The 25,139-nt window shown below is 41.0% G+C and overlaps 1 protein-coding gene across 6 annotated transcripts in view; it reads right to left on the bottom strand.

The window, feature by feature from the left end:
* klc1a (kinesin light chain 1a) overlaps window positions 1-24,930 on the bottom strand; it is a 72,429-nt gene extending 47,499 nt beyond the window's left edge. For all 6 annotated transcript variants that reach the window (XM_008278220.1, XM_008278219.1, XM_008278222.1 and 3 more), the window contains exons 1-4: window positions 24,483-24,930; window positions 11,683-11,950; window positions 9,176-9,406; window positions 8,379-8,457 (exon numbers count right to left, since the gene is read on the bottom strand). In XM_008278220.1, coding sequence (XP_008276442.1) covers window positions 8,379-8,457; window positions 9,176-9,406; window positions 11,683-11,949 — 577 coding nt within the window. In that variant the 5' untranslated portion in view covers window position 11,950; window positions 24,483-24,930. The remainder of the gene's footprint in view (window positions 1-8,378; window positions 8,458-9,175; window positions 9,407-11,682; window positions 11,951-24,482) is intronic.
* Between the last annotated feature and the right edge of the window lie 209 nt (window positions 24,931-25,139).

The following is a 25,139-nucleotide window of genomic DNA, read 5'->3' on the forward strand; positions in this document are numbered from 1 at the left end:
TATGAGCCAAATGCAACCTGCTGGATCAATACAATAAATGCAGTGTGGCCCAGAAGTGGTAAACAGATGAGCAAGTTGTTGCAGGATACATTCAGCACGGTGAATGTATGATTTCACAAACAGTGAATGTTTAACCCAGTGTTGGTAACACCAGCCGACACTTCAAAAAAAAATGTTGATTCCAGGTTTTTTACTTTAAAAAAAAAAAAGAAAGAAAAGAAATTCAACTTGTGTGTTGTTTTTTTACTGTTTGCAGCATAAAACCGTCACAGGACTTTATATTGCAGTAAAAAAAATGAGCCCACAATAAGGAAAAATGTGACAGGAGCAAATAACAGCCAGAAACTGTTTGGGATTCAGAGCGGCGATTCAGTTTTTCTTGATTCATTTTTTGTTCAGATGCCAGAAAAGCATGATAAGTCCTGTCACAAGGTTCACAAATGGCCACAATTAGACATATTTAACATGCTTAAACCCAAAGCAGCATCATTTTAGCAGCGTATAAAACCAACCAAAGCTTCACATCCTCATAGTTTATAGGTGGTTCAAGTGAAACTGCAGTAAATGTGTGCAATTCATTAACACAACGGGTCACAAAATCTTTACAAGCTCACTGAGCAACTCACTCTGGATAATAGAGTGAAATGACTGAAATATTTCGTGCTGGAAAATCAATATATTTTTTTTCTCTATTAGTTTAAACTTTCAGTAAACAGCTTTTTCATGCGGGGTTTTATTTTCTATAAATTGTGCATCTTCCTGCTGGCTAGTTTCTCTATGAAATGATTCGGTTATGTCGCAGCTTTTCACCTAAATCTACAGAATCCTTTGGAGCCGATGGTCGTCTGAGTTCACAGAAATGGGTCAAACCTGACAGAAGAGCAAACAAACACTCTCTGACTGTGACCATGTTGCCCCACAAACAGGATTATTCACACATAAACAATGTCCTCATTCTACTACGATGCACCGCTAATGTCGCGGCTCCGGCTCGCTGCGTTTAACAAGAGGATGTAGCTGGAACGCCTCTGCTGACCGTCCAATCGTCTGTTTCTGTGCGCGAGTGTCTGAGAATGCATGAATGTAAGCGAGGGGTCAGGAAACCACCTGATTGGGTTTCTTATTAAAGGCAGCCGGCTCTATATTTACTCTGAAGGAGAGCCAGTGGGGTTTGGAGTGGGAGCCGCCCACTGCAGTAATAACATCCACCGCAGAGAAGCGTCCAAGTGGTACCAGGTGTTCAGAACCGCTGGCGAAACCAGCAGCAGCCCGCCTCTACCTTAACGCACAGCAACACAACACTAACAGCTAGTGGGTGTTTCCAGGAAACAGCTTCTAACAGCGAGAAGTCAAAAGAAGCCCAGCAGCTAGTTTTTTGTTTTGTTTGTTTTTTGGGGGCTTTTGCCTTTATTTAGAGCCGCTGCATCAGGGAACTACAGCCCCTGTTTAAAGGTGGACAACACTCTGACTGACAAATTTAATCTTCAACTCTTTTGTCTTCTGTGATCATAAACCAAACATTTTTCTTTCTTTTTTGTCGGTTGTTGATGAAATAAATCAAGCAAACTAAGTGCAGCAATTTAAGTTGCAGGAAACTATGACAGGCATTTTCTGACACTTTATTCACCATTTCTTTCATTTTAAATCAATCTGTTGATCATTTTCTTGATTAATTATTAGTTGTTAAGTTTATAAATACAAAAAAAAGCATCTCCACAGATTCAACAGATTCAGTTTACTGTCATAGATGAAGAAAGAAGTAGAAAACATTCAAATTTAAGAAGCTGAAATCATAGAATTTTCATTTTCTTCTTTAGCTCTATTTTTTTACAGACCAAATGATTAATTTTTAAATCTTCACAATAATAATAACAGTAAAATGATTGTTAAAGTAGTTGCAGTTCCAGTTATAACGTCTTCTGAATTAGAATTTTTCAATTCGATGTCAAAAAACAGCTGATTCTGCCCCTGTTCATGGGTCGCCCGCTCAACTAGGTGAGCCACAGGGGCACCCAGCAGCTAGTTTTTATTCCAAATACACAAAAGACAGAGTTAGCACTGCTGCTAGCAACTTTCAAATCAAGGTTGTGCACACGGCACACTAAACATAAAGTAAAGAAGACATTTATTTTATTGTTCTCTTCATGTTTGTGTGAAAAGTCTCCTGAAACCCAGAGAGTTTTGCACATCACTTGATGTGTATGAAGACGTAAGCGTTATGGAAGTGTTTGATGCAGCGTTTCTGGAGCTCGACCTGCCTCCGCTCGACTCCACTCAAACTCCCGACCGTTATATTAAAACGCCACAACACGCTGCAGGTCGAGAAGCTCGTGTTTTTTTGTCAGGCTAAACGACTGAAATGTAAATATTTGCACAGGGAAAGAAAAAAATAAAATCACTGTAAGTCAGCCTCGGGCCAGTTCAAATAAAGGTAGAGCTGTCGTCGCCATTATCTCCTTCCCCGCTGACAGTAATTTACTAAAACCCCAAAAAGCTTTTGAGGCAGTGTGAATGAGCTCGGGGAGTAAAGGCATCTAATCTGGTGGAGCGTCAGCCCCCGTATCCACCACGGAGCCCGAGGCAGCTCGGTTCCACGCCGAGACGGGATTAATGCCACTGAAGCCTTCAATGATGCCTCTCCATAAACACACAGCATCTCTCTCTTTTGGAATATCTGCTCTCCGTTCTAGTCTGCTTTCTCTTTCAGAACACACACGGCACTGCAGTGAAGCTGCTCATGTTTATTTTTTAACCTTCATGTGATGCAGAGATGTTCTTCTCTAAGCTATCTTCTACCCTCATTTTGAGTCCTTTAAACCTGTGTAAACTACCAACAAATGTGGCTACCTGACTGTTTACCGTCAGCTCTGATGTAGGCGTATGAGGGAATGTGTGGGCGTCGCATGTTTGTGTATCACGGTGCGTAATCACTGCATTACTACAAGCTCTCCGTCCCATTTTCTTGTACTGTGTTTATCTGAAAAGCCACTAAAGCAAACAAAAAGTCACTCCCAATTTTACGTAATGCTGCAGCTTCATTGTTCTAGTGAAGCGATGCATTCGAGGACGGTGCATCTAGTCGTGTCTAATTAAAAGACTAAACTAGAAGCAGCTTATTAAATCGTCCAAATAGCTAAAAGTTGAGTTCATTTCTGATTTACTAAACCTGCAGCTGATAAACTGTGAGCTCCATCCTGACTCCATGGAGGGATCATTTATAAAAATAAGCAAATACCGTAATTCCCAGACTACTGAGCACACCTGAATATAAGCCACACCCACTAACTTGTCTATAAGCTTACACAGAAAGATTTTTTTAAACTTTTAATTAAACACACACCGGTAACACACACAAATACGTAAATGATTTTTTTTCCAAACAGTGCCTGTAACACGGCTGGTTAAGAAAATAAAAACTCCAGCAGCCTACCAGGAAAAGTCATTGATCGCCATCTTCATCTTCCTCCTGAAAACCACTAAAGTCGTCTTCTGTAGTGTCTTCAGGAATTGAACAGCCTCAGAATCACTTCATCACACACTTCCTCAGTGTCTCTCAACGTCACTTTGGTCTCGAGGCAAATTCATGAAAATCCATAAATTAGCCGCATCATTGTTTAAGCCGCAGTGTGAAAAAAGTAGCTGCTTATACTCCGGAGATTACGGTAATGTTGTTATGCTGGTTGTCGTTAATGCTGCGAGACTCTCATGAGGATCCTGCTGCTGTACGATGCTGCAGACATTTAATAAACTCAGAGGAAACACTCCTGAACAGCCGGAAGCAACAAACCAAAATTGTCCAATATTCTATTTCCACCTCATTTTTAATCATGTGTGATTTCAGTAGAATTACCAGCTTCACTTTTTACCGCCTTTTTTTAAGCTACCTATCTTATTTCAGCAGTGCATCGAACTTTTATCTTACCAAGTTTCCACTTTTGAGGCACTGCTTTTATTGTGTTGTGTATTTTTGTTTTTTTTCTGTTCCTCTGGGATTAATTAAGTTTTATCTTCTTATATCTTCTTTATCTTCATGGACGCTGCAGTTTCCAGCAGCGTTGACATTTAAACATGATTGAGAGAGGCGTTTTGTGTCTTCTGCTCTACGTCGTTTGCTCGTGTCGAGCTGCTGTGATGCACGTGGTTCAGACTTACTGACAGCGATAAAGAAATACGACTCGTTCCAACAACAGCAGCTCACTCAGACGTGAAGCTGCCACATTCCGACGCCATCAGACTAATGGAAAGTTCGTCTGAAAGGGGCTGAATTAATCTGCCAATCTTGGACATATTAAGGCAACAAACACATAAAATGTATAATTACTTGAGTTGAAAACTGTTTACTAGTCAAAGATGCCTGATAATGAACCTGCCCTTTGCTGTCGACAAAATAAACACAATTTATTCATAATAAATCTCCCGTATTAGAATTTTCTGCAGCTTCAGGACACATTTGATGTATTTACCCTTTACACTGACATTACCATCTTAATAACGCAGACGAGAACTGTCACTATTTTTTTTTTTTTTTTGAATCGTTAAGCAGTATTGACCTCTAAAGCGACACCTCTTTCATTGTGATTTGTGCCGTGGAAAGTCGATGCGTTCGCCTTATTCCCCACCCAACTCCCCTCTCTCAGCCATAATTCATTTAGCAGCACAGAACACACTCTGCCACCACACTGCCAGGGAAAAGGCTAAAAAAAAAACTACTAAATAATGAGGCTGCTTTTTCCACCTAAAACATGAAAAAACATCTTTTTTTTTTTTTTTTTTGGACACAGTATCCCAAAAACACCCTCTTCGTTTCCTCTGCTCCACAACCTGCCCTGCAATCGCAATTTGGGCCAAAAACACGGAGAAATCTGGACCGTAACCTAAAATTACGCCCACAAAATTCTGTAAGTGTGGGTGAGTTGACACCAGACACATTCCTTGTCCACACAGAAACATGTGTGGACGGTCGGAGACACAGAGAGGACGAGCCGCTTAACTTAAAAAACAACATAAAATCGAGTTTGCTCAGACGGTACACAACAACATGCAGCTGACGTCGCTGTTTCTTGATCTTTCCGTCTCTTCTTACTTAAAATAAAAACCTAAAAACACATGCACAGGTTCAGTTTTATCAGCGGATGAATACACGTTTGATGGGAGTATTTATTATCAAGCTGTATTCTTAGAAACTAAAGTGTTTAAATGTAATTCAACACATGTTTAATCCATCTGAAAAGGCTGAAATAAGTGTAAATATTTACCACGTCTACCAAACGCGTTGTGCAGCTACATTTCCAGCCGGTGGGTTAAATTAAACAAAAGACGAAGGGTTTGAGCGTAAACATCTGCCTCAGACGGTGGATCGCAGCCTGAGTGTGAACCAGTTTGCTGTCCGTGTTGTCGGCACTTTAAACTGGCTGACAAACTGGCGCCAGGAGCCAAATGGGGGTCACCGTGGTGCTAAAGAGGTGCTAAAAAACAAGTTGTTTTTGTTGGGATCGGACGTTTGTTTGTCACTCGAGTAGAGTGTGTTTCTGGACGTTTCTTTTCAGACAACACTTTCTAACTGACAGAAAATTAGTCTTTGGTCCTCTGTAATCATAAACTAAACATTTTTAGGTTGTTGATCAGACAAATCAAGCAAACCGAGTGCAGCAATTTAAGTTGCAGGAAACTATGACAGGCATTTTCTGACACGTTATTCACCATTGTTTTCATTCTAAATCTATCTGTTGATTATTTTCCTGACTAATCTATCACTTGTACTTGTAAGAAACCAGAAAATATTCACATTTAAGAAGGTGGAATCAGAGAATTTAGATTTTTCTTCTTTCATTTTAATAAAAAGTAATGGTTGGCGATTAGCTCTTGCAGCTCCGCTTTTTAGAAAACAAATGATTAATTGTTAAATCTGGACAATAACAACAGTAAAACAATTGTTCATGTAGTTGCAGTTCCAGTTATAATATGTTTTGAATTAGATGTCAAAAAACAGCTGATTCTGTCCACGTGTGATGATATTCTAACAATTACTTTAAAAACAACAAAGGAACACTGAACCATGCGGTTAGACCCTGATCCATCCCGTCTCCATGTCGGGGATAATTTAAATTTAGAACTAATAAATGAAGTTATTGCTGTTCAGTTCTTCGGCTTCAGAAGCGCTCGTATGGATCCTGCTGTCGTCTGATGCTGCCGGTATTTAATAAACTCAGAGGAAATAGTCTGAAACAACCAGAAGCAACAAACTAAACCGTGACTCTGTGTGTGACGCCGGATGCTGCTGGATCCTGACCCGGACTAATCCCATGTCTGTGTTGGGGATAATTTATGTAATTAATGAAGTAACCGTTACAAATGCATGCAGCTCTCTTGCTTGGAAGACGCTCATTTGGATCCTGCTGCCATCTGATGCTGCAGGTATTTAATAAACTCAGAGGAAATAGTCCTGAACAACCAGAAGCAACAAACTAAACTGATTCTGTGTGTGACTGTTCCTGATCCGGACGAATCCCGTGTCAATGCTGGTGATTATTTATAAACACAAGCAGTTAATGAAGTTACCAATGCATGCAACTTTCTTGCTTTGAAGACGCTCATGTGGATCCTGCTGCCGTCTGATGCTGCAGGTTTTTTGTAAACTACGAGGAAAAACTCTCTCAGTTATATTTTTGGATGAATGCTCGAACTAAGGCTTCCTTTAATCACTTTACACAACTCAAAGTTTCCTGTACATGTCCATGAGTTACTGTGACTGCCTGCAGATCAGACTTGTGTTGAAAGTCAGCTCACAGCAAAACACTACTGTGATCTTTTGCACCGCATTATTTCACCCGACAGCCACAAAAGAAAAAAAAAAGACTGGAGAAGAAAAACTGAAAGTGTTTAACACCACAGTGGTGGGGAGGGTTTTCTCCCCATTTGGCCTCTGTCCAGGCCGAACTAGGTCCTGACTAATGGGCCTTTACAGCCAACACAGCTTTACTGTCTGGACTCCTGAGCTATTGAGAGGCCGAACCATCAAACACCGGGGGCAGGGATGGACACGGGGAGTGGGAGAAAAATTGGAGCGCGAGAGAGCGACGTGGCGAGACAGAGAGTGTGTAACTAGTGAAATAAATGAAGAAATCAAGATTTATATTGTGAGACTTAAGGAAAGTTCAGAGGAGCGGTGAGTCGCAGGAGGAACTCGCCACCATCCATCACATGATGCATTGGGACTCTGGGGACAAGCACTGACTAGACTGTGGAGTATTACAGGAGTGGTGCTGCTGCAGAGATTGTTCCGAAAGCAGGTTTCAGTATTTCAGCAGCGACAGTTTTCTAAATTACTGCTGCCGAAAAAAACAACATGTCACAGTCTTTAAAGTCTCAACACTGAGGAGTCTGCAGTTTATTGAATATTTTTAATTGTACTCATAAAATTCTGTTTTTTATAGATGCAGAAACTTTTGGGTTATTCCATCTGAAATCTTTAGTTTAACAATTTCTGCTCAACCACCTCTGATTTGCCTGAACGTTGTAGAGCATAAAATATGGATGTTTGTAAAGATCGCTGCGAAATTTTGGCTCGATGCATCAAATATTTTAAGAATTTTTTTTCTTTTGAATTCACAGTCAACCGACTTTGAGCACGTTTTCTTTCCTCACATTAAAATTTGAAGGCTGTTTGAACGACAATATCTTAGGAACTATTCAAGATAAAAACCAGAAATTTTCACTGGTATTTCTCATCATGTCATTGATTCAGAATCGATCAATATTTGACAAGTAGGTCAATTAGTCTCGGATTATGGGGAGTTAAAATATGAAAAAATGAAGCCGTCATGATCATCTTTGAGCTCATGTTAACAAAAACATGAATGATGCAGACGTCAACTAGGGATGTTTTCTGACCCGCATGTAGCTGCATGTTACAATAATATAAAATAAAACATATAAAATACCTTCTAATATGAATCACTTGGTCACAAAAATGAAAAGAAAGTCATTTTCAGTTAACTTTCATAACTGATGAGAAATACCAGTGAAAGTTTCAGGCGTTTATCTCTAAATGTTCTTGAGATTTTGTCGTTCAAACAGCGTAAAATTTCATTCTGCAATAAAATGTGCTGAAAGTGGGTCGCCGGGCGATTTTCAAAAAACACTATCTTGGAAAGTGTAGATATTTCAGTCTAAAAAAATGGACAGATACTACTTTAAATAAAAAAACGTTTCAATCAAATCAGAGATCCTCGAGCAGGAGGACCCCGGCGATTTGAGATCAGTTACATCTGCTGCATCCCAAGGTCAGGAACTATACTTCATATTTGGATCCAGGGTTGAAAGTGTGCGAGAATCCCTCAGAGCGAGCAGATGGAAGATAAAGACGGTGGAACACTTACTGCCTGGAGCCTGGTCATCCTGGTCATCTGGGAACAGATCGTCTAAATTCTCTTTGCTGGAGTCAGAATCTTTCTCCTCCTGAGAGAGAAGAAAGAGGAGGAGAGATTATAAAAGGAAGTAACTGAATCTGAACATCGCCAACTTATCTGCTGATGCGGTCGCTCTGCAGTCTGGGTCCAGTCATGCATATTTTAAAGTGCTTAAAATACTTGGGGATCGTCTGTATTGATAGCTTTCGCTCGTCTCTGCTGCTGATAAGGTGTTCGGAGTTGGAAAAAAAAAAAAAATCAGTAAAAAGCCTGAACTTGCAGGAATCAGTGGGAGAGAAGCTGCATCAGAATGTAAAACTTAAAGGAGTGTCTTGGAAACGTGGTGGGTATAATGTTGGTGCTGGCTCAGACACAAACGATCTCAAAATGCAGTTGAACTTACAGAAAATTAATCGTTTAAGTGAAGCAGCCTCTCCCTGAATGCTTAAGTGTTATTTCATGAGGTTAATGAATGAATTTTTGACATTTGCACGCTTCACTGAAAGAAAAAACAAACATCACACGCAGCTATATTACATATTGATGTAACTAGATATTAATGGATGTATGCGACGGGCTCATGAGTAATTCAAACCAGAGTCACGGGTGCAGGTTGTAACTATGATTAAACCTGATGTCAATTCTGATCTATTTGTTCTTGCTGACACACAGATAAGAAACCAGCATCGTTAGAAAGGTCAAGTCATGCGGTGTTGATGACTTCCTGTACGCGAGGATTCGACCGTGTGTTCTGCAGGATAACTCACAGAGGGCGACAGGTCCTCGTCGTACTTCTTCAGCTGGTTCATGAACTCCAGGTGCTTCTTCTCCTCCTCCAGCTGGGCGACGCTCTGCTCGCTCTTCTGCAGCTTCTGCTGGGTCCCGGCCAGCTCGTCCCTCAGCCACTGGTTCTCCTGGCCCAGCCGGCGGACCTGAGCCCGGAGCTTCTGCTTCTCCGACTCCACCGAGCTCAGGTGGCTCGACAGCGCCATCATCACCTGGGCAGAGAGGGCGGGGTTTTAATCAGACAGCAACTCCCTGAGCTTGAACACAAACTGCAACCATATTCACGATTTGGACGAGACTACACTATACAACATTTAAAAACTGACAAAAGCGTAATTTTATGGTCACATGTTGTAAAAGAAGACATTGCTATTTGCAAAAAAATACAGATTTCTGATTATTTACAAATTAGTAAAGTCAAAATAAACTGCAAACTAAAGACTGAAGTAAGAAATTGTTTTAAAATGCATATTTTTTACAGTGTACCTGGAGATCTCTAGTCATTTACAATAATTGCTGCGGTTGTCTGTGATCCTAATTCCTTTACAAATTCCACGACAAATTACCAACAAGTCCTTTATTACGTGCAAAATAAGCATCTCTGTGACTTAGGGTTGAGGTTTTTGCACATTTTTTTTTTGCTTTCTCCACTCCTTCAGTCCTTTTTTTCTGCTTAGAAATCACTCTTAACACTTTTTCCACTAACTTCAGTTTGTCCTCCCTGCAGCCTTTATTTTATTTATGTATTTATTGATACCAAAACCTTTCAATTCCTGCGATTTTCAAGATTATCTGCAGCTCACAAGTGCAAGTACTACAACTACTAAACCTGTGTACGCTGATGTCACGGGACAAAAGGTCGACAGCGTAGAAACGTTCGGGTGTTTGAGCCGCAAAATGACAGAAAATGACACAAGCAAGCAAAAAAAGCCGGAGGTAGAAATTAAAGCCTGCATAGTGTACGTGCAGTGAATTGTATATTTAATAGAGAGTCCGCTGGGAGATGAAAGCATCGACGGTGACTCATCACTGACTCAGTGTTTGCCAAGCGAACGACGACACCAGCAGTTGTTAGTTTTCAAACTTTGCCTGCAGATCTGCATTTTTACGGGCTGCAGAACCTCCTATTGTCTTTGTTTAGGGCACGACATTAACTGCGCCTCGTTAAAAGCTGTGATCTTAGAACGCTGCACGTACCGAGGGAGATTCAAACTCAAAAGCAGAGAGAATCGCGTCTCTCTGAAAGGCATTGTGGTTTGTGAACTGAGCTACTTCACATTGGAAGTTCTGTAAATGTTTTGTTTTCTTGCTCTGTTATTATGTGTATTACAACAGCGAGACAAGCTGCAGTCAAGCAGAGGTCAGTCCACACGAGCAGCATTTTTGTTATTTGTTTTTTTAAAGCAGCATCTTTTAGTCTGTCATCCAGGTAAAAGCAGCTTGTTCACCTGCTGTCCTCCAAGTCAGCGTGGGGTGAATGAATAAATTGTTCGGTAGCTCTTATGCGCCACAGACGTCTCGCATCTGTGGTTAATTTGAACGACCAGCGGGGGTTAAACGAGCCAGACTTTGCATGTACCTGCACATATGTTCGTTGAATAGCTACACAGATTATGCAGATTACTATAAATGGGACATGAATACATTAGAATGAACTGTTCTGTGAATTTACAAGGTCTTTAATTAACAGAGAGAAATATGACACTGAACTCCAAAACCTGCCCGCCGGTTTTTCCGCCATTTATCAGAGCCAGGAACTGTAAAAACAGGAAAAAAAAAGATCTGATATTTAAGCTTTATTTAGATGCTCTTACATGCAACACGAGTGCATCAGGGATAAATAACCAAAAGTAGGCTTAGAACTGGGATATTTTAATTTAAAGCAATTAATTCTGTGTCTTGTTTAAAAATTTACCAAAATTATTCTGCACCAGATTTTGTCTGGCTGCAAGGATGCCAGAAAAAAAAAACCTCAGGGATGCTGTGACCTTCACAAACTGTAAAAACTGAGAAAATAATGGAAAATATCTGCAAAATAATGATATTTTTTACTCATTTAGATACAGTACACAGTGTAATTTTACAGTCATCTGGACATAATGTACAGTTTTGGTTTGTTTTTGAAATAATCAACATGTAAACTATTATTTTTATTTTTTTGATTTCACTAGATATTATCTGCAATTTACCAGAACAAGAAAAATCTGCAAAACACCAGGTAAAAAACAAAACCTCTTTTTTAATGCTGAGTGTACAGTGTAGAAAAGGCTTAAATGTTTAAAAACTTCAGTTTGTTTTCATTCCTCTTTCAAATGTGCAATCCTAATATTTTTTTTGTTTGTTTTAAATAATACTTTACCTTCTTTGTTGCAATTATTTAAGAAAACCAGATCAAATATTATTCAGAAAAATGTGTCAAAGAAGATTGGAGCAGACCTGCTGGATCTCCAGTGCATAAGAGAACATGTCTGAAGCTCTGCACACCCACCTGCGCCTCGCTCAGCCCGAGCTCCAGCATCTCCAGGGACTTGCGGATCATGTGCGACTTCTCCTCCACTAGGACGCCCTCCTCGTCCTGCTTCAGGCACCGCAGCGTCCCCAGCAGGCCCTCCAGGATGGAGTGGTGCTCCTGCTTCAGGGCCTCCAGCCCCTGGATCACCTGCTTGGTCCTGGAGATGATCTCATCCTGAGACAGCTTCTCTCCAGGATCCTCCTCCTGCTTCACGCACACCATGGTGGACATGTCCTCACGCATCCTGCACGTGAACAACAACAACAACACGTTACTCCACTTTACAGTTTATTATAACAAACAAACAGAATTAAGACCAAAACCAAAACATGGAGTTCTGGATGTTGGTCTGATTTCGGTGTACTTGTCCCGCCAGTCGGGTCAGTGTTTATGTTCTCTTGTCTGGGTTTGTCTCTGTTATCCTGTTCTCCCTCCCCTTTACCCTCCCCACCCAGACCCCGACTAGGTGGGGCAGACATCCACCCTCCCTGAACCTGGTTCTGCTGGAGGTCTCTCTCTGTAACAAGGGAGTTGTTCCTCTCCACGGTTGCAAATTAAACACACAGTGCTGCCCGTTTATTGTCAAACCCTCGGTCCAGGATGGAATTATGACTACATCCGGGATATTCCAATAAGCGGGCTTCAAGATGGCGGCGAGTTTGGGTGTGAACACTAGCTGATGTACTGGACCAGCACGATCTACATGGCCTATATCGGACGTATTTAGCATGTATTTGGGAAATAAAGTTTTCAATTATTCAGCTTTATGGTTTTGCTTCAGTGAAATTTCCCCTTTGTCGGTACAAAAAGTCACCCCATCAATAGAAGCTCTGTCCTTTAATCAGAGGGTAAACAGAGGATGAACTTATCATGATTAACTAGCTGAGCGACAACTGAGTGACAACATGCTCTGCAACAATGTGATTCTTTTTAATGTGTCCTAATTAATGTCAGACAGTGTGAATAACTCGGTGATCAGATCTCAGGTGAGCAGGTCACTGACAAACAAACACATTGCCTTCCACGGCTGACCGGGGTGTGATAATCTGCCACGCATGACCGACGCTCGGCCCGATCAGTCGACCGCGACTTTAAACGGGCAAAACTTATTCCTGGAATCAACTTCAGGAAATTGCGATAAAAACCGGGATTATGACATTATTCTATGACAATAAACGGGCTGTTTTACTATAGGTTGTATAGGAAATGATTTGGGACTTGTATTTGATGATTACAAACGGGATACTCCACAAAGCAGTGTGACATTAAGTGGGCAGCACTAATCAAAAATAATAGCATAATGCATAAACTATTAGAAAATAAAACTAAACAAACCATATAAAATTAAAATAAAATCAAAGCTAGCTTATAAGGGCTCCTGGAAATCCTTGGATTTGTTGGGTTTTTGTGTTTATACTTTAGTAGAGTCAAAACTTTAGCTCTAAACTCATCAGATAAACCTTCATAACTAATAATGCAGCAGGATCTGAGCCTTAATATTTAGAATAGTTAAGTTAAATTCTGTAATTAATATTACTGTAGGGTCTCAGCTCCACTACTACATTCGCTAGGTGAGTCTCCTTCATAAAGACACTGTGTATTTTAGAGGCAAAGTGGTGCTTTCATACATACTTTTGTCTGGTTTTAATCACTCCTCAGGTGACGTCCCACCATAAATAACCCCAACACTTAAGTTTGTTAGACTAATTCATAATGCCAATCATAATCTTTTTAATTGGAAAGCACTTCGGCACTGTTGTTTTCAATGTTCTGAGTGACTAAATCTGTCTTCCTGATTAACGAACATCTGGCTCTAATTGAAGAGGAAAGAAATTAATTTTCTAAATCCAGAAACTAAAAGCAGCTTGTTATCATCTAAAGACTGAACTTATTGACATTAACATCCACTTATCTTCCGACTGTCGTGCTTTAAAAAACTAAATAATTTACTCTTGAGGCGATGAGATGATACCAGTAATAGGGTTCGGTACTTTAAAACTACAAAAAGACGAGACAGAACGATCGGGAAAAGGGAACTCCATCACTGCTTCGGACTTACTGCGACAATCGCACAACCTTCACAAGTTTCAAAGTCCTTTTCTGCTCTCAGAGCCAGCAAACAGCCTTTTCTGGGCCCACCAGTGATTCGCCTCCCTCTATAATCAATGCCCAGCTCCTAAACACAAAGGTTAGACCACATGTTTCTGAGTGGACGCGTCTCGGTTTGAGAGTCTGGGTGGTTCTGGTTGAGAGCATAAATAAAAAATGGGGGGGAAAAAAATACCCTCAAGGTGCCTTTGACTGAACCAGTGGCTCTGAAACACTCGGTGAAGTCGGCGTCGCAGCAGCAGCAGGAGCAGGAGCAGAAAGGGCTGCATAAACAAAGATTAAATGTAGTGAAGCATTTGGAGAGCTGCAGAAAACTGAGGAGTCATCGCTTCAGGTGCTTTCAGGAAAAAGAGAGACTTTGGCGCAGCTGTGATGAAAAGTTCACAGCAAACCTCAGACGTGGAACCTGCCGCCTGCTGACAGGTCCAATCAAGATCCGAGGTTTGTGGCCTGTGTGCGGTTCACAGACGACAGATATGAGGTCTGTCAGGAAGGAAAAGCTCCGAAAGACTTCAAGTATTGTAGATTAAAGCCGAGCTCGCTGTCAGATTAGTGTTATTATCATCATTTATTAGCTTTACTCGCATCTATCTGGCTTTGTATCATGAAAAACGGACTAAAATATGACACAGAAAGTACAGAATACAGTTTTAGTCTGGTATAACTGTGCTATTTTGTCATTTTGAGCAGGAATCATCTACTACAATTACAAAATACAGAACAGTAAGATAACACTGATCTTAAATATCCTTACTTATGATCACAGCCTCCCATAATAACTCTTCTCAGTGTGACTATAACGCAGCACATACAGAATATTTTCTCGATTAATTTCTAAAAAAAAGTTAGAAAACAGATAAAACAAGCTATTTATGTTGCTACAGCTTCATGGAAATTATAGCGGGAACCGTTTTCTGTTGCTATTTCTGCTGTTTTCCTTTTTTTAAGGAAACGATAAGCAGATCAAATGACAATTAAAGTAACCGTTAGCTGTCAGCGTTTTCTCAGTTAGAGCTCTAACTAACAATTATTTTCTTTGCCAATTTATTTGTTGATAATGTTCACAATTATTCGATTATTATTGATATTTGTGGTCAATAAAATGGCATAAAATGAACAAAACAAGCTTTATTTTTGATGACAAATTCATAAACACCTTCTTTGTCAAATATTCTGTCAATTATTTTTACAGTTAATCGATTATTATTTATACTGTTGGTCAATAAAAAGTCAGAAAATGAACAAAACAAGCTGCTTATGTTACTTTAGGTTCTCTGGAATTATAGTGGGAACTGTTTTTTGAAAGAAAATTATTTTCAAGAAAATAAATTAGCAAATTGAATGACAATCTAAAGAACAATTAGTCCTTTTATTGATTAGGGCTTCATCTAACAAATCTTTTTTTACTCTTGTGATTAATCCATAAGCTGTTGGGTAAATAAAACTATGAAAAAAGTTTCTCAAAGCACAACATGACAAAATGTTTAGTTTTGTTCACAACCTAAAAATATTCTGTTTACTGACAAAAGAAACCCAAAAATATTCACGTTTACGAAGCAAATCAGAATCACTCAATAGCTTAAAATACTTAAAACCTGATTACTGATGATCAAAACAGACTTCTGATGAGCTTCTACTGACGGATTTGTTTTTTGCAATTTAAGAAGCTGGAATCAGAGAATTGCTCAAACCGATGACTCAATTATGAAAATAGTTGGTGATTAACTTCATAGCTGACACCTAATCCATTAATCGTTGCAGCTTTATCGCACATAATCAGCTCCTCTGTGATTAAACACTCATAGGTGTGGTAGGCAAACTGGATTCTGTTGTTATGCACATATTTGCTGAAGGATGCAGGTTTATTTCAGCGTGTTGCTCTGCACACTCCCCGACAATCCTCGCCACTCCATCCTGACTTTCTTTGCTTTGTAATCATTGCACACACACACGCACACAAACACACACACTCTTAAGAGGATTATGACTGAGCGCTTCGGCAGCACTTGTAGCGAGCTGCCTAATAAATCTCTGCAGGCTGAAACTGCACCGTCCCTCAGCTGAATAATTACAGAAACACCGACTGAAGTCGCAGCATGCGTCTGTGAAAAATGCAGAAATGAAACTGGTGGGTGTGACTGATTCAACACGAGCCCTGATGGTGCAGTGATACAGAGACAAGAACCAGCTCAGTATAAAAGCTGCTCCAGGTGGAGACTTGTCCAGAGCTGCCTCGGGTTTCACAGCTCGGCTCACGTGCAGAAAAGAAAACATCAAGTCGGGCGAGCGGACGAGGCAGGCGGAGGACGGGCTGCAGCCCCAATCGCACCATGTGACTCGGCAACCGGCCTGCAGCCAATCAGCTGAGCAGGAAGCAGGAAGCTGACGCTGCGCAGGAGGAGGAAAAGCAGCAGCTCCAGGTGAGCAGGACTGAGCGGCACGAGAGGAATTAACCTCCAGCTTTTACTGTGCCGCCAAACTACATTTTAACAAAAGGTTTTCAACGTGTACTGCTGGCAAAATGCTAATAAAGTTAGAGTCTGTGTTTGTTTGTTTGCTGCTTGTTCCTATAATTAACTACATCCCACAAGACTTTTACAACACGGAGAAAAGATTCAGAAAAAATTCACCACTTACAGCTTCTCAAATGCACATAAAAATATCTTCAGGCTGTTGCTCAGTCAAGCTATTTACATATTTGAATGTAGGTGTTGGGAAATTATGAAAGAAAGCTCTCACTATTTTTCCACTTTTTTAAAAAATTTAATTAAAATAGCTGCAACAATTAACCACCCATCCATCATCGATACACCGCTTAATCCTCATTAGGGTCATGGGGGGCTGGAGTCTATCCCAGCTGACTCTGGGTGAAGGCAGGTTCACCTGGACAGGTCACCAGTCTATCACAGGGCTACACTTAGAGACAGACAACCAAGCACACTCACATTCACACCTACGGACAATTTAGAATCACCAATTAACCTCAACATGTTTTTGGACTGTGGGAGGAAGCTGGAGAATCCGGAGAGAACATGCAAACTCACCGGGCTCACCGGGATGTGAACCGGCGACCTTCAAGCTGCAACAATGCCAACCACCGCTCCACCCTGCAGCCCAACAATCAACCAGGTCAAGTAATTTTTTAAAGAAAAAAAAAAAAGTCCAAATCATCCTATTGCAGCTTCTTAAACACTAATATTTTCTGGCTTCTTTCCTTCTCTGCGTCAGTAAATTGAATATATTTGGATTGTGGACAAAACAAGGCATTTTTATCTTGGGATTTAGGAAACTGATCGACGCTTTTCACTATTTTCTGACATTGTTTTGGCCAAATCGATTACTCAAGAAAATAATCCACAATGAACATGATCATTAGTTGCTGCCCAAATCAAGAATAGGACTTGTACTGATGCTTATGTTGACTGTCAATTACTCAGAAGATTATTTTGTTAGTTTATCATATCGTCACCAAACAGGTCCAACTATAATTTCCAAATCCCAACACATATGAAAAACAAAGTATAATATTTGGCATTAAAGACTGAAAATGGAATAAAATGATGTTGTAGTTGCTATTTAACAGCTTAATTCAAGTTAATAACATGTGATATTTAGGATTAATCGACTCTTGTGGCTGGTACTTCCTTACTGATTAGGTAAATTTCAGGTTTTACACGTGTTTTCCTTCAGTGCCATTCAGCAGGAGGTTCCTCACCATCTAAAACATGACAAGCAGGGGTTCCTGTACAGCTCAAACACATCCTTCAAATATCAGAACAAAAGCAGTTCGTACAGTAAAACACCTCAATGAAACGTTTGAAGGGCAAAAGAGTGAAGCTGAAAATCACAGTTCAGTACCAACAACACAGCAGGGTCGCTGTTAAAACACTGGAAACCACAAACAACAACCATCCCTGCAGGGCGTGTCACGCAGAAGTGAAAGTGACAGCACAAGGCTTTTTTTTTTTTTAACTTATTCTTATCCAACAATCTTTTATTTCTGGCATCGGATGAGTCTCAGTGCACAAAGCACCACGGGGGAAAGTCAGAGGAAAACTGTTTTTGATGTTAACTTTTGAAATGTAAATAGCTGAGCCGGGGGATTGTGAGGGGGACGCCGAGGACACATGTGCTGCTGGGTCGGGTAGGTATGAGGGGGGGCGGGTTCTGTTTGGAACCGAGAACAGGAACAGTAAGTTCTCTCTCTGGGCTTTTTTTTGTTTTGCATGGAGGATGAAGCCGGCAGCAGGAAGAGCAGCACTGCGAAGAAACGATCTGAGTCAGCGATGTGTGGGCAGTCATTAGATTATCAAAGCGGGACCATGTTCACAGGCAGAGAAAGAGCCTCTGTACGTTACATTTACCGGATTATTTCACTTAAACATGACGCGCTTCACGCATGATTTAAGCGATGCAACAGTTGTTCTACCCGTCAATGAAAACACTGCATGTGCTGCCAGTTTGTCTGGATTTAACGGCACAAAGCGCTGGGCCGGGTGGTTAACAGCTAAACCGTGGCTGACAAACAAAGAGCAGCACATTCTACACACTGACAGCAGCACACCACAAGAACGTCCCGCCCAGTTTGAATAAGTTTAGCAGCCGTCAGCAATAAATGAGTTAACAGAAAGAAAGAAAAAATGAAATAAAAAAACACAATTTTGTTGCAGTGACACTTTAAACCTGCAATAACTGCGTTTCTGGCCTCTTGGTAGCAGCTAAAACAAGCCGCAAACACTGACGTACAACAATTGTTTACCTTAATACAGCGAATTCACACATTGCAGGGTTTTTTAAAGCTCAGAATGAGACTTCGGGGGTGACTGTGTACGTACAGAACACATGATCAGTCCACGTATAGTAAAGGCAACAAGTCTGCTCTGTTATTCTTGAGTAAATTAAGCTGTCATTGCTAAAGTTTTACTTTTGTGGACACTTCAATAAGCAGAAACACCTCTGCGTTAGTATTCATTTGGAGTGAGAACACTGTGTAGAGTCTCCATGTTCTCCCCGTGTAGTGTGGGTTCTCTCCGGGTTCTCCAGCTTCCTCCCACAAGGTCCAAAAACATGTTGAGGTTAATTGGTGAATCTAAATTGTCCGTAGGTGTGAATGTGAGTGTGCTTGGTTGTCTGTCTCTAAGTGTAGCCCTGTGATAGACTGGTGACCTGTCCAGGGTGTCCCCTGCCTTCACCCTGAGTCGGCTGGGAGAAGCTCCAGGCCTCCAGTGAGGATTAAGGGGTGTATAGATAATAGATGGATTTGACTACAGTTGCGGGACCAAAACAACGCCTGGATGCACCTCAGATACCCTACAATCCACCTTACAGGACTCTGTTGCCTGATGTTGATCTGACAAAACCATCATCAGTCGAGCTAATTTAAGCATCTTCTTACTCACTGATTTGTTCCACTTCACAGGAGCTCCGGTGATTTCGGTTTGATAAAATTCCTAATGAGCTCCATACCGCTAGCAGATCGTCTGTGGTTTTAATGAGTTATATCTCCAGAGCTAACGTGCAGGCGGGCTTCACCTGTTGGGAGCTGATAATAAAATCACGTTAGTCTCTTTTATCTGTGAAAGTCAACAGACGTCTTGTAATGGCTCGTGCGGTGTTTTCGTCTCCGTCTGCAGCGGCACATCACAGACTATTTGCATGTGTAGCCCAGTCAGAGACGACTGTGATTTGTTTGAAGAGACACAAACAAGCCTGAGCGTTTTCACACCTACAGCAGGATGATAATGAGGTGCATTGTGCGCTAAAGAAAAGCCCATAAAACTTGCAGAGTCGTGTGATATTTCTCTGTAGATTCATGAAAACAAATGACCCTTTTCACATGAAATTAAACTTGTGACCCACTGTTAGCATAAAGACGTAATTATAACTGTTCTGAAATGGTCGGATTGTTTAATTCATGCACATATTGTGCTGTTCCTTCAGGCTTCGGTCTCTAAATTTCACTGTTCTTGCAAAACATCACTCTTACTCAACTGTGAAACTGCGAGTGATGCGTCATGTGAGGACATTCGCTGCTGGGGTTTACAAATCCGGCAGTCACGAGACGACGCTGCACCGAACACAGGAAATGACAAGTATGAAAGGTATTAAGAATGAACAGATTTCTTTGTGGTGGATATCAGGGTGAGCTGAAGTCCACCTAAAAGCCTAAACTGTTGTGTGAATCAACTTGCTGCAGCTAAACTATGTGTCATCTCCCAAAATGAGTCGCAGGCTCGCTTCCCGTCAGGCCTCCCATGACAAGAGCACCAAATCATTTTCTTATTTCCGTGAGCGAGCCTTGGGCGAGAGATTAAATTTATCATTTGAATCACTGAAGTGGTTTAAGATGCTGTGATCCACAGAGACAGCAGTGGCAGCGCTCCTTACTGCAGCACCCTGAAGGCCGAGAGACACCCAGAGAATATACTCCTTTCCTTTCTGACGCAGACGCCGACTTTGATGCACAACTTTCTTCAGACTCTCCACAGATCCAGTTTTAGGTTTTCAGTTATCAGAGCTGGTTTGAAGGAGAGTTTTGACACAGTCGACAGTGTTTCTGTACTTCTGTACCATAGCTGACAGCGTTTTATACTGTTCAGCTTGAGCCAGACTCTCTGTTTAGCTTATGACAGCTGTCAACGCGATCACAACATGGGGTCATCACTTTTGAACACAGTTTAAAAATACACTAATTTTCACAACTTGGAGCAAAAACAGTAGCTTGCAAGTGATGGTGTTTCAGTGCAGGAGCTTTAAAGTTAATTAATATTGTCATTAAGGAATCTGAAGGCCCGTCACAGTTATTATATAATCACCAGATGCAATTATCTGTCCTGCCTGACTGCACTCATTTTGCATAGCGGCTAGAATCGTTTTAATTAATCTGTTCAAATCAAACTAACATAAATGTCATATTTCAATCCCCTTCTCCACATTGTTTTGTGCCCTCGTCTCCTGCTGTGGTTTCATGGCACCGTCTGTTCGTCTCGAGGCGTTTAACTTCTAGTGTTCGAGTGCATTCTGATTAATATTAGGGCTACAACTAAAGATTATTTCATTTTTGGTCTATAAAATGTCAGTGTTTCCCAAAGCCCAAGATGACAAATATCTTGTTTTGTCCACAAACCAAAGATATTCAGCTTACTGCCACAGAGAAGGCAAAAAAAGAAAGAAAATAGTGACATTTAAGAAGCTAGAATCAGAGAATTATGACTTCTTTTTCTTAAAAAGTTACTGAAACTGATTGATTATCAAAATAGTTGGCGATTGCTTTGATAGTTGACAGCTGATTAATTATTCGTTGCTGCTCTAATGAGATTCTACTGTAACTGCACGGACTTTGCAAAGCCAAACACAACAGCAGCACATTTTAGTTTTGTCCAAAATGAAAACCGAGAGCTACATCACAAGAACGAGTTCTGTCAGATTCGCAGCGAAAAGGTGGCATTCAAGGGGGCTACAGCCACTAATCTACAACCATAAGAGGCATAAACTGAAGAGAAAAGCACAATAAATAGCAATTATTTGCCTGACACTTAATCTTCAACTTAAATTTCATGATCGTGACAGTCTTTGGTAACTGAGTGAAATGCAAAACAAATATCATATTGCAATTATTTTGTCAGATAATACATGGGAAGGATCGATTTAGCGTTTCTATTTAACTGAAAAAAATCATTCTTGATGATGATTTCTGCAGAGTTATCTCTGTAGCACCACAATGCTTATTTAAACTTGTATTTTATGACATATTTTATCTTTAAAAAAGAACTTGTGGGTCCCAGGATTTGCAGATTTTTAATATTGTGATACTGATACCATTCTGATGAATCATTCAGCACTAGTTTGAGCTGCTCTGGACATTTGAAGATGCCACCGACAACTTGTGCAAGGGTTAAATCAAAAAGTTGATTAACCCATGATTAATTTTGTTAGTTGCAGCATGACCTTACCTACAAAAGCTTCCCGAGACAAGCCTGCAGCATTACAACACAATCTGCTGCAGCAACACACAGTTATCATTTGGCAGTAAGAAGCCACACAAACCCTCTGGGATCTGTGAGCCAACAACAAGCTGCCCTGGGGGAGTGGAGGGGCGTCAGCCTCGGGGAGGAGCCCTGCAGGTTGTCATGGCTGCTCCTTTGGGTGGATTAAACATTAAATAGTGCAGCAGAGTACAAGCAGAGCCCTCGGGAGGCCTTGTGTTGTCAGTCACGCTGCCCAGACTCAGAGATTGTGCGTTTGCATGCGTCCTACGTCTCAAATATTCATAGACACCTCTCTCTGGTTTCCCAGCTGTGAGAGCCACACTGAGATCCACTGTCCGTCTGAAGCCCAACACAGGCAGCTTTCACAGCCCTCAGCCCGCTCTGCATATCAATGAAAGGACTCGGCTGTCACATGACAAGTTGTAGTCATCATCCACACTTTGTCTGGCTGCAGCGGCCAACAAGTGTGTGTTTCCACCGGCTGACAGGCGTCTTTTAATCGGGTTTGGACGACTGCAGGTGGACACGACCCGGTCATGTTCATTTTATCGCATCGCTGTTTCATATTGATCTGTTGCCTGATTTCTCCTGTACTCTTTCACTTTGATAGTTCTACCCCTTTGTTGACAGTCTTAATTTTTTATCAGAGCCAGAAACTGTAAAAACAAAAAAACCTTGGCCTGATCGTGTGTAGTGTATAGTTGCAATGGGAAAATGAACAAAATCGAACCTTAACAACTGGATAGTTCATTAAAATTACTGAAAAACAAACTGCTTTCTCTGATCTGATTCTGTAAAAACAAGAAGAATTCTGCACTGCTCTGTGCGACCGTGAAGATGTCAGTGACTCAGCAGGACCCAGAGATATTAGACAACAATCCTGAGACTTTTAGGCTGAACTGCAGGCTGTGTTTAAACAGAGACGACAGGAGACCAGTATGTAAACTAATTTAAAATGAAAATAGTTAAATGTCAATCGTAGCTATGGTCACTAATTTTTATTCCTGTATTGTTAACGCCTGTTTTAATTATGATTTACGACATTATAATTGCGTCATGTGGTTGTCATACGGAGTCATACAACATTTCTGAGCTCTCTTTACTTCCAGCCATGGTTGTGCTGTTTCCACTGAGGTGTAGGGACTTGAAAAATGAACCCACAGTGGGTAACAATGTGGCAGGATCAATAACAAAGCATCCACAAACTGCTTGGAGTTCAGAGGATTAACTAGCCAATATGCTAAGCTAATATGCTCTGCAGCTACTGGTCCGTCCAACCTGTCCAGTGTAAACGTTGTCCTGTTTGTTGTCTGTTTGTCTCTGCTATCCTGTTCTCTCTCCTCTTTACCTTCAACCCAAGCAGGTGAGGTAAACATCTGCCCTCCCTGAGCCTGGTTCTGCAGGAGGTTTCTTCAAATCAGCTCCTCCACAACCTTTGGGTCAGTTGGGATGTTTTATGTAAAATGTTGTAGGATCAGAACTCTGATCAATGGGCAGCTTAAACAATCTCAATCTTTTAAAAAACAAAAAACTAAATTATGGCATTAGTCTGCAACACCTCATATATCCTAAATTGCACATTTTTTGTGCCAATTGCAAACTGCGATTTTAATTCAAAATTGAATAATCCTTCAGCCTAAGCATGGATCACTGCAAATCTCCATTTTCCTATTTGTCACAGGGAAAGAGAAGTCCAAGAACTGTGACATATATCTCAATATCAGCCAAAATCATCCCAACACAAGCACATTATTTAGCCCTAGTGTTGGTTTGAGATGTAGTTTATGTATAAATTCACAACAGAACTGTAAAATTCAACACAATACTAAACTACAGTGGGTAGTTTTAGTTATTCATTTGTTTAAATGCTTTGATTGAACATGTATTTGTTCATTTGTCATGGACAACAAGTTTGTTGGATATGAACCTTAACACTGCAGTCAGCCAGGTCACTTTGTATTGTACACAAGGTTGCAGGATCCTATCCTCAATAACCAGTCAGATATTTTTCATTTAAACCATTTTTTTGGGACTTAACGCCAATATTTAGTCAGAAAAACGTTTATTTTATACGTTTTTGTTGTGTTTTAACCCTAATATGTTAAATACTTAGGCAAATGTGCTTAATAAATAATCTGACAGGGTGTTAATCTCAATATTTATTTAAGTTGATTTGCATTTTATACAATTTTGGGGGGTTTTAATTGTAATATTTCAATTAACAAGGTAAATACAGATAATGTTTTAGGGTCCTAACCTTAGCATTTAAACTTGTAAGGTAAGTTTACACTCTAATCCTGTTTCTCTTTTGGAAATCAGTTTTACTCAGCAGCTGTTGGTTTAAATGTTCTGTATAAATAACGTGACTTTGTCCGAGGTATGTGGCTTCTGTTTGGATTAACCTGCAGAACCAGTTGGCCACCACTTCCCTGTAACCTCTCTGCTACCTGCCAGCTAGCTCCCATTGACAGTCAACGCACTGGTGGCGTCTAATTCCTGCGATTAACATAAACACCGGCCACACGTATGAGAAGCTAATTATCCAAAACAAGCGTCCCCGACATAATTTAACAATCACTGATTCAAACACCCGCGTTCTGACATAATGACACGTTAGGAAGCATATTCAGAAAGTAGTTAATTAGCTAATTTCCAAGAAATACACGGAGCCACTCGTACCGTTCTCTGGGACATCCGTTGCCAATGTAGCCTGGCTTTGACGTTCCTCTCTTCCCCTTTTGTAAATGTTATTTTAAAATGGAGCCCGGCAAGTGTAAAAAAAAAAATAAAATAAATAAAAATAAAAAATAAATCACAGAACTTCCACACTGTCTCCGCCTGGTGGGGGGGAAGGTTTCGCCGAGCTGAGCTTCACCGCATCAAGCGCCGCTACTGCTGCCCAGCTAGCTCCATAGCTTTAGCCGCCGATCTGTCAAAACACGGAGTTTAGTCGGAGCCGCTGGAGAGGAGCCCGCTCTCCGCTGCGTCCATGGCCGGCACCGCTGCGTCGAACTACCGCGGCTACAGCGGCTTCATGGGGCGGCGGGAAGACGTTGACCGGTGGCCCATGAAGATGACAGCTCCCCCCGGTGCGCTCTGTGTGGCTGGATGACTGGATGACTGGCTGCTGACTGCGCGGTGCGTGAAAATGGCGTTACCCGGCGCCCCCCTACTCCTCCCCGGCAGCGCTGATGTCATCCCGGCCGGATTAAAGGGGAAGCTGCGGTGGAGCTGAGCGGCCAGATTTATTTAACGCCATAAACGAGAAGTGCTCGATGTACCGGCTGAAATATAGGCAGATATTTTAGGAAAAGTTAGAGTACTGGGTAAAGTCAT

This window comes from Stegastes partitus, unplaced genomic scaffold (genome assembly GCF_000690725.1).
Source record: "Stegastes partitus isolate 25-593 unplaced genomic scaffold, Stegastes_partitus-1.0.2 Scaffold119, whole genome shotgun sequence".
Classification (NCBI taxonomy): Eukaryota; Metazoa; Chordata; class Actinopteri; family Pomacentridae; genus Stegastes; species Stegastes partitus.